Genomic DNA, 13,352 nt, shown 5'->3' with positions numbered 1-13,352 from the left:
GATCGATGCTATTTATTCAACGCGTTTCATTGAGAACCAAATGATACACAGTTGAAGGTATACTTATATTTCAACTGATATTCGATATAAACCAAACTCGATCCTCCATTGAATGTATTACTGAATTCTCGTCATTGAAATTACTCTTGATCGAGACCCGTGCCAGGTTATTTCCCTCTGCACTGTCTCCTCGTGAAACGTGTGGTTGCAAAGGTTAAGAACCACTGCTCGAATGCCAACAACATTGAGCATCGTTGTTACTACAGTGTTCGTGAACGCCTCGTTATTCGCAACGTCCCGTAACGTTCTCGCAACTGTTCTTTCTTTCAAGTACCTCGAAGTCCTTCTTCTTAACAACATATTCGAAGTCGAATTTTTGCTCCTCCAATGCTGTGATCCTATTGTGGTACTCGCGCAGCACGCGCTTCAAGGTCTCTGTGTGGATCAAGGTGAAAAAGATCGGACAAAATTCATCATACTCATTCAAACACGAGGGGCTAGCGATCTGTAACGATTTCGTCAAGTCGTGTCGTCGAGTCGTGTCCCGTAGACATTCTTCATCGGTGTGAGTATGTGTGCGTGTATTCCTTGTTATCCACGACGTTGGCGGGAATCATCGAGGGGAGATTCTAAACTCGTGAAACGATTCGTGTCTCGGTTGTTGACGAGATCTTTAAGATAATCTGAACTTACAGTCTGATAAATCCCATCTACGGAAACGTGAGGAAAGACCGTCTGCAAAGAAGCGGATGAAACGAGCGGAAAACACGATCGATTCGAACGAGTTTCTACTATCGATGAATATCTATTCGCATATCTCACCGAAACCGAAAAATAAAGGCTACCCAGACGAATAACAATCGTTCAGATTTCGATCGACCAGCGGCGTGGTCTTGATCTCGACCTTCCGACCCTGACGTTATTTATGCGTCTAACTCGTACGGACGAATAACCGAGAATAACGCGATTACGTGTTATATTCAGCGAAACAATGTTTTTGAAAAGCATCGAAGTACCTTCGCTCGCGTTGTCGGTGTCCTTGGGCTTTCCGCAGCGTTCCTCGATGATGCGCCTCCTTTCCGCGGCTTTTCTCTCTTGTTCTTTCTTCAATTCCTCGGCGGCTTTCTTACGCAGCAACAACTGAAAAGACCAATTAGACACTTGTAAAAATTGTAGATGAACCACGATCGACGACGTTAAACAGGTGCGAGGAGTTGCGAGTTCGCGACGCTAATGGTACAGAGGATCCGATGAAAACGTAAAAGCGCGACACTTTGTACCAGAAACAAAGGAAAGAATTAAAAGTAAGTTGTAAAATATAATGGCTTTGTAATCCCTCCTAGCTGAAAATTTATAATCTCTTTAACGATCGAAATTTTGAAAGCGAAGGGAGACTCGTAGCGTTTCGTGACCGAGCACGGAACTTTGTTCGAGTGATAATTAAAAGTCCGTGACTCGGTAAGAAATAGCCAAAGAATAGAAAGGCGAACTTACCCTAAGCTTCTTCTTCCTGTCAGGGGTCATGAAACCCTTCTTCGCCTTCTTGGCTTTGGAAGCCTCTTCGAGGCGGGCGCGGACCTCCGCCCTCTTTCTGTCGGTCTCCGCCTGTTTCCTCTTCTTTTCCTACATTTTCCGTGCGAAACTCCCTTAAAACATCTCATCTGACAACGGTTCGAGGCAACGTACCACGGCGAATCTCGAAAGAACAGTCCGCGGAATAAAAATATAACAAATAATATATACTGCTTGGCAAAATAAACCAAATAATAATTGCAGCGTGTACGAACGTAATCCTTATGAAACTTTTGCTTTCGATTCTCTTCACAAAATATTCCAGAAGAAATACAGCTTCAGCGCGTGACGAGCACGCAAACTAATGGCGCCACTCGTTCATGTGCTCGTTATGCGTCGAAGTCCGATTTAAATCCAACTTTGGAAGCTATTATGCCGAAGAGGACCAAAACCATCGTTTGGAACGTTTACCGAAGCTATGCTTCCATGCTCTACTCTTAAGTTAAACGATTGTACAAAAAGGATCATTAATTCGTTGCTCTCGTTAGCGAATCGTCGCGACAAAAAAAAACGTCTTAAACGATTTCCAGAGTTTCCCCTTAATGCGAAAGTAGCAAGTCGTTCGATTAGCCTGGACTCGACAAGTTATCGAAAAAGTTCCCGGAACGATTGTCCTTTTTCAGCTCGACTTTAAGGTTCGTCGATAGTTTCCCCTCTTACGTACATCCTCGAGACGTTTCCTCTGTAAAGAAAAAGAGACAGCGGTGGTGAGCGAAACTTTTCTGGCCAATTCTCCGCGGGGGCGGGAAAACGAAACAACGTTTAAACGCGGACGATGAATAAATAACGCCCTCCGCGCGGGAGCATGGAAATGTTTCGAACGGTGTTTCGTGTTCCGCGTTCGAAAGAGCGCTGAAGCGTTCGGAAAGCTATACTGTTCGCGTGATTTTGCGGCTGCATGGAACGCTGGTGCAATATTTTTTAGCGAATTATCATAATTTGCGCGCAGATTTTAAGACCTTTTAGTCGTTCTGACTGGTGGTCAGCATGCAGTGATTTGTACATATCTGTAAAATAGGCGATCGTTTCCTTATTTTCTCGAAAATATTGAAAATTATCATCTGTATATAATAGACAGTTATTGACGCTGTAGTTCTGGTGCAGGAGATCACTTAGTTCACAGAGTATGTAGACATTTGTACCAAAAATCGAACTGAAAAATATTCGCGTATAACACGTTAAATAACAAAGCGTGAGGGGCATGCTGGCGAAACAGAGAAGGACGTCACAGGTCGCAGGACGCATAGATATTGTGTCTTTCATGCGACTATGGTATCTACATTACCCCAGGTTTTTTCTGGTTATCTACGTTGCTCGTGCTTGGAGTTCTAGACTATCGCTACGGAGTCTTTGCTACTGACTGGTCTTAGTTATATCAGTGGATACGTAACGATTGTTAAACGTCTCTATAAAAGGGAAATCGAACTGCACAGAAGAGTAACGAGGTATGCTCTATATTCTCATAAAAGATGAAAATCGAGGTGCATTATAATAATATTGCATACGGCAAACTTCTTTTCCCTCCCATTTCTGGATGCTTTCGTATTGCGCACGCGAATTGTAATATTTTCTGATCTCGAGATATCTTCTGTGCCAATTCGAATACAAAACGGAAAAGGAGCCGGGTGAACGACGAGAGAAAAGGTTCCTCGAGTCGAGGAGTACGAGAATATAAACGTACAGAGATATCGTAGAGGAAGAAGTTACGGAAACCGTGAAATAAAATGAAAGGAAAGGAAAAGGTCGGGACACGTCGAGAGAAACGCGGTGGTAAATAATGTTGAAATAAGGACAAGAGTGTGACAATAAATCAAAGCAACCCAACAGAATCAACCGACATGTCGACTTTAATACTTCCGGATCTATCTCTTCCGTTCCCGGCTGGGTAATATTTTACGTTTATACTCGGAGGAATCCACTCGTGGTCTCCCGAAAGCGAGATCTTAACGACTACCGAAACTTTCAACGACTCTTTCTACTTTTATTTATCGAGTCATAGATTGTGGATAGATTTGCAAGTATTTGTTAAATTCGATTCAAAACGACAATGATAGATTCTAACGATGAACTAAGGACGCTTCAAATTCCCCGAATAAAAAAGTCTATTTAAATTAAGATTACGAGACTTTAATAAACCCGATACGAAAGCGATTCAACAGGATTTCACTTTGAAAATGGAGAAGAGGGAGACGGGAAAATAGAAACATGAAAAATAGGAATTTCACGCAGTTCCCTCGTGAAAAACAAATAGGAAACACAGTCAGAGTTAACTGCAACGAGGAGTGGACTGTAACGATCTCCTCGTTATTCTGTGAGACGTGAAACTACTGTCAAACTTTGTGGTCCACTGTCGACCACTTTTCACGTAGGCACGTAAACTTTCTACTGTGAAAATAGGGTACATCGATTTCGGTAGAGTCCCGATTCGATGCAAGCTTCTCCGTCACTGGAAGCTTCTTTTGCTCGAATGTTAAGTATCGGACAAAAATATGGATCGATCCGGAACAAAATGCAAAAATTCGTTCGTAAAAACAGTCACTCTTGTTTGCTCTGTTACGTATTCGTCGATAACAGGGTTGAGAATAAATCCATCCTTGGACTTTCCAGAGTAGTGTCTCTGTTTATTGAAGCTACTTTTGCAATAGGTGCTCTACGTTTCGTTTCATACTTCAAGTACGCTTAAAGTTATTCTTAAAGAAATTCCACTTCTGGAGAGTTCAACGACGAATCTGTTCTCGAGAAAACACAAAAAGGTGAAAAAGCCTGAATATAAAAAATTTCCAGGCACATGTACGGATTAATTAAATTGTTGCTCGAGTCTACGACTAAAGGGAAACTCTATGTCGAGGGGAACGTCGCAAGCACAAAGCACACGAGCGATGCGTACCTTTCAAAGACATTAATTTTACTGCTCGATCCAAGAGGAACAGGCAGATCCGTTGTTCGCCATTTTTGCATAAAATCGAGATTCAGTGCGCGCAGAGCGGTGTCCGTGAACGAAGAGGCATAAAATGGGGAGAGAAAAAAAATGTGAAAACTCTCACTGATGGATCTTTCGTAAGATCGTAAAGTAAGATCATGTCGTCGTCCCATCGTGGAACCTTTTCGATACCCACCTAACCTCATCGTCCGCCATCGTTGTACCTGGCTGCTACACGCGTCTACCTAAAAACACAGGTTATTCTCGTTTTTTGTCTTTACATAATGCACAGAGGCTCGAATGAGCGCTCGTTTACGATGACACGGATAAACGAGCGGACTGCAAACATTACGAGATTGTTAAAAATAAACGCGCGAGGACAGGAGGGGGTCGAGGCGAGGGCGACATGTGTCGGAGGATCTCCCGATTGCGTCACCTGGATAAATTTTTCTTTCGACTCGGTCAGTGACAGTCGTTCCTGCGGATCCGCGCGATAAATCATGCGTCCCTAGCGTAAATTTTCGCCGGCTCGCCGCGCCGTGCACGGACAGCGACGACGGTGTAGAATATCCGGTGCTCGAAAATAGACACGCGTCCCCACCTTCCCCGACGTCGACGTCGACCGTCGTCGGTGCTGCACGACGATCCAAATTTGGACGCGAACGACCCGGTAGATCCTCGCGTTCTCCTCCACTTCGACTCGATTCGACGTCGAAAACGGAAACCCGAATCGAACTGGACTTTTCTCCCGTTACCTTATTTTCAGACACTCGACGACGCTAACCGCCATCTTAAAATTCCAGAAAGGGACGAGATCTAAGGTGCAGAAAGAATTACGTCGATGCATGAAACGACTTCGCGTTTGCTCTTTATAGGACAGTTTTTCTTTCTAAACGAACTTGGCTAATTGATTTTGACGTAATCAAAAATTGTTTATTATACAAGTGACGTTTCGAGCATCATGATCCATAGCCTTCTTCGACTGAACGTAAACTCTAAAGTCATATGTAAGAATAAAATTCATGAAAGTACGTACAACTTTTGCTATATATAGTTGTTTAATTATTTTTTTATGCGTACTTGCATATAACTTTCAAATGTTTATTCGCCAAAAAGATGCGCGTACACCTTGTCGAATCAAACGTCAATTTCTATAGTAAGCATAGACCAACACCGAAGCCTTACCAATTAGCAATCAGTACCAATTACCAATCATTTCAACGAAAAATTCGAAATTGTTATATTACCACAAACGCTGACACATTTCGAGATCCTTGGGGCCCGTCGAAGGAGGAACGCTTCTTCTCGAAACGCGTCAGCGATTAGAAATAAAGTGGTTAAATTTAGAAACCGGGATACAGTTAGTTTTTCCAACTTGAAGCAACATTCTCCTCGAGGGAAAACAATCAGGGAGTTTGCGAGCCAGTGGAAAATAAATACAAAATTTAAAGATATAAAACATTTGCACGATATAAATATTCGAGAGCACGTACAAACAGTTCATTTAGTAAGATGGAAATGAACGATATTCGTGATCAGAGAATGCACGAAAAAATATGTAGGCTATAGCAGCAATTATCGGCAACGTTACACGGTATAAAAGACGAGGGAGTCGTTGGCAAACTAGATCGCGCTCAGGGAGCCCGAAGGTAATTGATTTCCTTGGCGAACGTCTTACGTGCCGACGTAGGAACGATGACGAGTCGGATATAATGTTTCAAAATAGCTCTCAAATTTACTGCACGCGTCGATTGTACAACCTATTTTCGCGGACGTTTGCCGACTGCGCTCGGTAATGACATTAGACTCTATCGATCAACGAAGAGCGCCCGTGAGTAGAAATTGCGCTAATACTTGGAAGGTATTCCCAGAGTGTATTGAGCCCTTGCCTCATCCTTGACTCGTTCATTAGAAGACACGAAGGGGGCTAATCTCGATAATTTTGCACTCGATCCTGCTCCACTCGTATTAAGTATTATAGGGAAGAAAGTATTCAGGATATCTAAGATTCCAGAATCCTATTAAACGAGCATCTAAAGCGAATCGCAGTGAGTTAACCCTTTGCACTCGAGGCCTTTTTTTCTGGTATCTATCAGCAACTCGAGATGCTTTCTTAGCATTCTATTGCCACGAATGCTGAGCTTGATCAGGTCACCGTTACCTCGCCGACAATCATTTTATCGACACTTCAAGTTCCGAAGAAATTAAACCTAAACAAACATTATTGTTGGTCGATTTATTGCGTCAAACTTAATGGTGACCGAGAGTCACGTCTCGAGTGCAAAGGGTTAACAACGTTTTGTTCTCAGCGAGGGAGTCTCAAACCCTTTTCTGTTCCCCTCGACTACACGTACCGGTAAATAATTCCAGAGTATCGTGAAAAATCCGTTGACAGGAATTTTATTCGATCACTGGTGAGCGATGTGACGCGTCTCCTTTTATATTTGTAATGGATGATCGCCTTCGCTAAGTATAGATTCCCTCTCGCTCGAGCCATTCCAAGACTCGTCCCACCAAGACACCGATGTGTGTCTCGTCTCCGATGTCAAAGAAGATCCCGGCACCGTAAAAATAGAAAACACGCAGAATCTACCGCGAACGATCTATGATACTCCGCGGTCGATCCTTGTTCGACGAGGATCAGGATCTACGTGCTCCCCTTTCTAGAAACCAGGAATGCGATGATGCGTAGCGAGCTACTTCCTTTCCTTTTCGTCGCGGCAAAATTGAGAAAAATTGAGAAAAATGGAGAAAAATGGAGAAAAGTCGAGAAACGACGGGAAGAATAGCCACGCGAGGAGAGGAACGTTCGACTTCGAATCTAAGTCCGAGGATTGGCAAGTCTTCCTCGAAAGAGAAGAGAGAAGCGGCCGCAGAAGTTATATTTGTCGAAGGGAATATCGCTAACCACGACGAATACTGGCACAAGGCTGTTTACGCGGATCCGCGTGGACTCTCGCCTCGCAACCGAACCAACGCAACCAGATGGCTCGTTTTCTCCGATAAAACGTTGGCGGCCATTTTCGAAATCGTTGAAGCATGCAGCAAAGACGAAATAGTTACTGACGATGGAATGATATTACATCGTTTTCCACCTCGTTGTGGGTCCTCGGTGCATTTATAAATATACATGTTTGGGAGTAATGCTACCTACTAATCTATATCATAAAGTCACAGTAAACGTAACGAACCGAGTTGAAAATTGACGCGTGATGAGCCCCGAGTTCAAGAAAGATTCTCACTATTTCACTGGACGGAATAGTGTTCAACTCTGTTCAAACCAAGACGCCTAAAAGTCGCCTACGTTTGAATAATTCATTCGCTCGCACCAAAATAATAACGGAAACAAAGGGCAAAAATCATCGAGTAGGTTCGCAAGATCGAGAGGCACCGGCAGGCGAGATTTGCGGCACAGTAACTTACTCGACGAAAAGGGCAACTAGAGAACATCGAGAACCACGAGGGTTCCTGTCACTCGGGGTGGGCTCGCGTCACACGCAGAATCTCACAGCGGACGGAGAACGTCACAATTCCTCGAGGACTTTGGAACAAGTCGAGCAACACACTCGTGACCTTGAAAATAGTCTCTCCGTTAAGCACCTCTCTCACTGACACTCGATACGGCGAAAAGGGGAAGTCACGTCGGTCGTTTCGAGGTGCGGAAATCTTCGAGCAGCGTCCGGTACGCGGTTTTCCTGAAGGAGTCACGTAGAGACGCGTTCCAGGCGGGGTCCGTTTCGCTCGAAGAACGACGAATTGGCTTACCTTGAGAAGAACTTTCCTGGCTGCGACTGGCCAACCGGACCTTAGGCAGCTGACTGTGCCATCGTGGATCCCTAGTCCACGTCGCGAACCTCCGTCGTAGGCTGTTCACGTGGTAGCCGTCGACCAATGACGGCGCGCCATTGGTCGTAAGCATTTTTAGGCGAGAGCTCTGCCCGCTCTGCCTGCTGCCAAAAATAATCGGAAACTGAAAACGGAGCCGAGGCCCGCTTCGTTGCTCCGCTCGGCCGCGAACCACGATCTCTCGGTTGCCTTCCAACGCGCTTGATTAAGTGTGTTAATCCGGCAGGTATGCGTGTCGAGAAGAAAGCGGGGCTTCCTCGTTTCCCTCTCGTTCGAGTAATGAAGATCGATTGTACAGAGAAAACAAGAAGACGTGCCATTTAATTGGCACCGTTCTCACGTTTTTCGTGGCTCTCGATCATTTATGGTATTTCAGCTGTCACGAACGGAGCGGTCGCTTTGACGTTTCGATCTCGTGGTTTAGGATCGGGCCAGGGCAACCTTTCCTCGGGGGCAGAGTAACATTTTGTCTTTGAATTAAAGGCTAGAATGAATTATTAACCCTTTGCACTCGAGAGGTGACTCTCAGTCACCATTAGGTTTCACGCAGCGAATCTACAATACCTAATGTTTCTTTAGGTTTAATTTCTTTGGAGCTCCAAGTGTCGATAAAATGGTTGTCGGCGAGGTAAAGGTGACCTTATTTTCAAATCTAGATAGCTTAGAATTCATGGCAATAGAATGCTAAGAAACATCTCGAGTTGCTGGCAGATACCAGAAAAAAAGGCATCGAGTGCAAAGGGTTAAACAAAATATATTTATATTAAATGGATTGGAACGAGTTGCTACTTCGTACGTCATACATTTGTAATATATTGCTTATGTGGCTTGAATCTTAAAAAATAATATATTTGTGGTTTAAAAATTGTAATTCAATTTAAATTACTGCAATAAGATTCTGGCTATTTTTAGCAATCACAGCGATACAACAAACATTAACATTTTTAACATGATTCTAACTTTATCCAAGCTCTATCTATATTTCTGATTTCAACAAGCACTTTACAGACAGTCTCATAAATATTCGTACCCTCTACGTCTATTAAAGAAGTTTGTCTAAATTCAATAATAGATTCAATGTCTTCAAATAAATTTTGTATTATGTATGTACGAGTGTAAAATCTATCCATGCATATATTTATAATGAAAGATTTATTTGAAAACATCGAGTCTATTATTTAATTTAAACAAATGCCTTCAATAAACACAAAGGGTACGAATATTTATGGGACTGACTGTATGTGCCTAACGTTTGGACCAGCGACTTCAGTACACCCTGTATAATGATTTTCGACACGAATTTAAATCTTCCAAATAGAAATGAACTCTATTTTCGTAGATAGAAAGTTATACTTAGCATTCGTTTATAGGGAATGGGAAATGTGTTTCTGCGCGGCACGCCTCGCGTCTGGTTTACTTTCATATAACAGAGGATAAGTATCGCCATTGGTACAAATTTTTACTCCTCCCACCGATCTAAATATTTTGTTTCTCGGAAGTTTCGATCGTTAAACGCCAGAAAATTGGTTACGTTCTGCAACGAGATCGCCAGCTTTCTCGTTCGACGACGATCCTCGATCGCTCGGATTCGATTGCTCGTTGTTGATAGAGCTCGTATAACGTGTGTTAGGATTTAGAAGTCGCAGAAATCGTAATAGTATATCGGAGCGCGTTGAGGCAGAACGAAGATATTATTAACGGATCGTTCTGGATTTCGTGCGCGGCAGCTGTTTGGCACTAAACGAAGTAACGCTGACGGAAACATCGCCGCCTGAACGTAACACTTACGATCGCACTCGATATATAATATCTTCCTCGAATCTCGATGAGATCTCCGACCTCACTGATTGGACTCCTTAATGCAGCCCAATCTTAATGGAAACCGCTAACCAGAAGACGTTCCCTTACAAACGCGATTCCCCTGGCAAAGACAGCTATTCAAAGCAGGCAATAACACGTAAACGTTTGAGCTTGTTCGATCCATTTAATCAGCGGTGAATATTAACTCTCGATGCGAACTTCCCAAAAGCAAATTGTTTCCTATAAAGATAACCGAGGACATTTCCTCTATGAAGAATAAGTCACCCTCCTCTAGGCACACCCTACTTTGGAAAACGGTATCTCAAGGTACCCCAATTGCAAGTATAGTAGAGACTCCCGTATCCGAACTAATAGGGAGACAAAAGTGGCCGGATAATAACAATTAGTTTCTTTCGCATTAAAAATCATTTATTCAAGTAGTAATGAACAAAATTGAGTTTCTTTCAACATCTAAAGGTCCCATATCCAGTGTTGTCCAGTATCCAGTTACCAATACGATTACATTGCGATAAGATTACAATCGTAATCACTTTGATTACAATTATTAATCATAATCACAAATTTGATTGCGATTACAATCATAATCACAAATTTTTCTGTGATTACGATCGTATCCTTAGAAGTTTTCAGTCATACAAATTTTTTATCTCAAAACCGATCTCAGATTCGTGTTCCTCACGCCAAAAAACTTAGAAAACCATGCTTTTATCAAAATCAAAAATTAAACATTTTCAGTTAAAATAATTCATGCCAATAGAGTAGGGCATAGATAGGGTAATTTTAAAAAATTTTTAAGTTTCATGAAAGCATATGGTTTTCTGAGTTTTTGGAGCGAGGAACACGAATCTCAAGTCGGTTTTGAGATAAAGAATTATCTATGACTGAAACCCCTAAAAATACGATCGTGATTACAGACAAATTTGTGATTACGATTGTAATCTTATCGCAATGTAATCGTATTCGTAATCACAACTCTGAAACATTTGATTACAATCGTAATCGTAATTATGATTACGATTATGTCCAACACTGTCCATATCATTTTAGCCGCTAAGTCACATAAATTTTGTATTCTAAACAGCTGCGTAGAATTATATTCCCGTTGTGTCTCAAACCATAGAAGTCCTTTTCCAAACGACTCAAATGCTTCGATATGAGGAGGGACGTTGTGCGGATAACAGAACATACGGATAATAGAACGTCCGTATATTAGGGGATTCGGATAATGGGGGTACGGATTCAGGAGTCTCTACTGTATCATAAAATTCCTCAAAGATTCCACTTTACTCCATCCTTATTTTTTAACTGCTTCCTGTAAAATCACCATACAAACACGTCATACGTCTCTTTTAAGTGGAAATAAATCTCCCCGACTTTTCTACAGTTACGAGGATTGAATTTCGTGAATCGATGAAAATATTTCGAATGCTATAAAAAGTGGCATCTATTTGTAGAAACCAGTTTACACGGTGTACCGTCGCAGCCGTGCAGTAATCGAGATACTCGTCGACGTTGAAATCACATGGCTAAAGTAGGGAACGGTGGGTCAAGTAGAATGGCCACGTTTCCGCGGACAGGTAGTGCGTATCGACGATTCGTCGGGCAGACGTTGATAACGCAGAGCCCTGTGGATGTTTCGGAGGATCGATGCAACGTACGAAAGATGGCGGAAGCGATTTTGGGGCGAAAAATTGTTAATTTAGAGGTAAAAACGGACCACGAAACCGTTAAAATTGAATAGCAGAGGTTTGAAACAGAATATACATAGTAGAATACAAACTTCTGGTCCTTTTCTATGTATTTATATAGATAGGTACAGAGATTTTCTATTTATTCTTAATCACGTTTAGAATTGTGCTTTGGCTTGTGTTCTGCTGTCCACCTTCTGCGAAAAGCTGTATCTTTCTGTTTCGTTATAATTTATCAATTCATAATAGAAGATATAATAAAAGATATAATGCAAACATTTGAAACAGCTATCCATCTTCGCGCTATGGAAGTTTACAACTGGCTTCAATGGGATCACTCGGAGCGACGCGATGCGTGACTATTTAGAAGAATTTTTAGCTAGAAAAATTCAAAACGTTTATCGGAACTCGACAATCTACTAGAAACCGGGAATTCCATCGATACAATTCCCACAGAATTTACTTCCAATATTGGGGACACGCATGAACGGCAGTCAAAGTTCATCCATGCGAGCGGACATAATTGATTTTCCGCTGGTCTTCGTTGTCTTTGCGGAAAAGGAAAATTGTCTAAAAGTGTGGTCCCGATATACCATGGTACACCATATCTCCCGTGAATCAGTTTCACGGTAGTTTATTAATTAATGTATAGGAAGAAGCAAACCTCGCGAGGCAAATTAAAGACCAATTTCGGAAATCTACTATTTCAACACGTTGGCTGTCAGGCTAAAACCCGTGAAATTCCTACAAAGTTAAAACTTCGTCTCGAATATTATTTAACGTCGTCACGAATCCTACCCAGATTTATTTTCATTATCACCTCACCCTTTGGAATTATTACGTTTCACTTTCTTAATGAAAAGTCCTGTCACTCACTTCTAGCGACCAATGTGTTAATTGACGACGAGAAGTATATTATTCTCAGTTATCAATTTTTTCGAACTAACGAACGAAGACGATACCTTCGTGAAGAAGGGACGACAATTGTATGTTTCTCAGATACCAACCCCCTCACTGCCTGCCAAATTCTTATTTGGCATAGAAGTATATTAATGGTTTAAATATATTCACCCCAAATACCGAGAACGTAACGTAGTTTAACCCCGAGATATACACACGTGCCTGAAATACGTTAGAGTCCTGTCGTTAAGTCTATTTAATACTTAAAGCCGCTATTAAAAGATTCAAACCTTCCGCGGCCCTAATTAGAGACCGACTAATGTGAAGGTTATTAAAAATATCTTCCACGGTACAGGAACGGCACACGAGGGGTGGATTGACTGGTCGCGGGGAGGCATTGGGTGCCAGATAGTGGTGGGGCAGCTCTGAACCAAGTGTGATTAACCCGGCGTCCCTGTTGCCACGACAACGATCCCGTGACGTCACGGGACAAACCGGGGTTTATGGGTGACCTACATTCCAAAAATAGCCATCACCGACCTACCAACCCTCTCCTCCGCGCCGCTTTTACCACCTCTTCCTCCTTCTCCAACCACTGTCGCCTG

General features: G+C 42.4%; 1 protein-coding gene across 20 annotated transcripts in view; it reads right to left on the bottom strand.

Annotated features, from left to right (window-relative positions):
- The window catches only part of LOC128873954 (troponin I), a 24,312-nt gene extending 15,940 nt beyond the window's left edge, over positions 1–8,372 (bottom strand). For 8 of the 20 annotated variants that reach the window (XM_054118027.1, XM_054118032.1, XM_054118028.1 and 5 more), the window contains exons 1-5: positions 8,258–8,351; positions 4,694–4,737; positions 2,237–2,254; positions 1,495–1,623; positions 1,017–1,140 (exon numbers count right to left, since the gene is read on the bottom strand). In XM_054118027.1, the coding sequence (XP_053974002.1) occupies positions 1,017–1,140; positions 1,495–1,623; positions 2,237–2,254; positions 4,694–4,708 (286 nt within the window). In that variant the 5' untranslated portion in view covers positions 4,709–4,737; positions 8,258–8,351. Of the gene's footprint in view, positions 1–334; positions 436–1,016; positions 1,141–1,494; positions 1,624–2,236; positions 2,255–4,693; positions 4,738–8,257 lie in introns of all 20 variants that reach the window. The other 12 variants (XM_054118038.1, XM_054118033.1, XM_054118037.1 and 9 more) reach the window with 4 other exon arrangements.
- Positions 8,373–13,352: the final 4,980 nt, after the last annotated feature.

This window comes from Hylaeus volcanicus, chromosome 3 (assembly GCF_026283585.1).
Source record: "Hylaeus volcanicus isolate JK05 chromosome 3, UHH_iyHylVolc1.0_haploid, whole genome shotgun sequence".
NCBI classification, from domain to species: domain Eukaryota; kingdom Metazoa; phylum Arthropoda; class Insecta; order Hymenoptera; family Colletidae; genus Hylaeus; species Hylaeus volcanicus.
The sequence above is the reverse complement of the archived record's forward strand: the minus strand, read 5'-3'. Positions and strand labels throughout refer to the sequence as shown.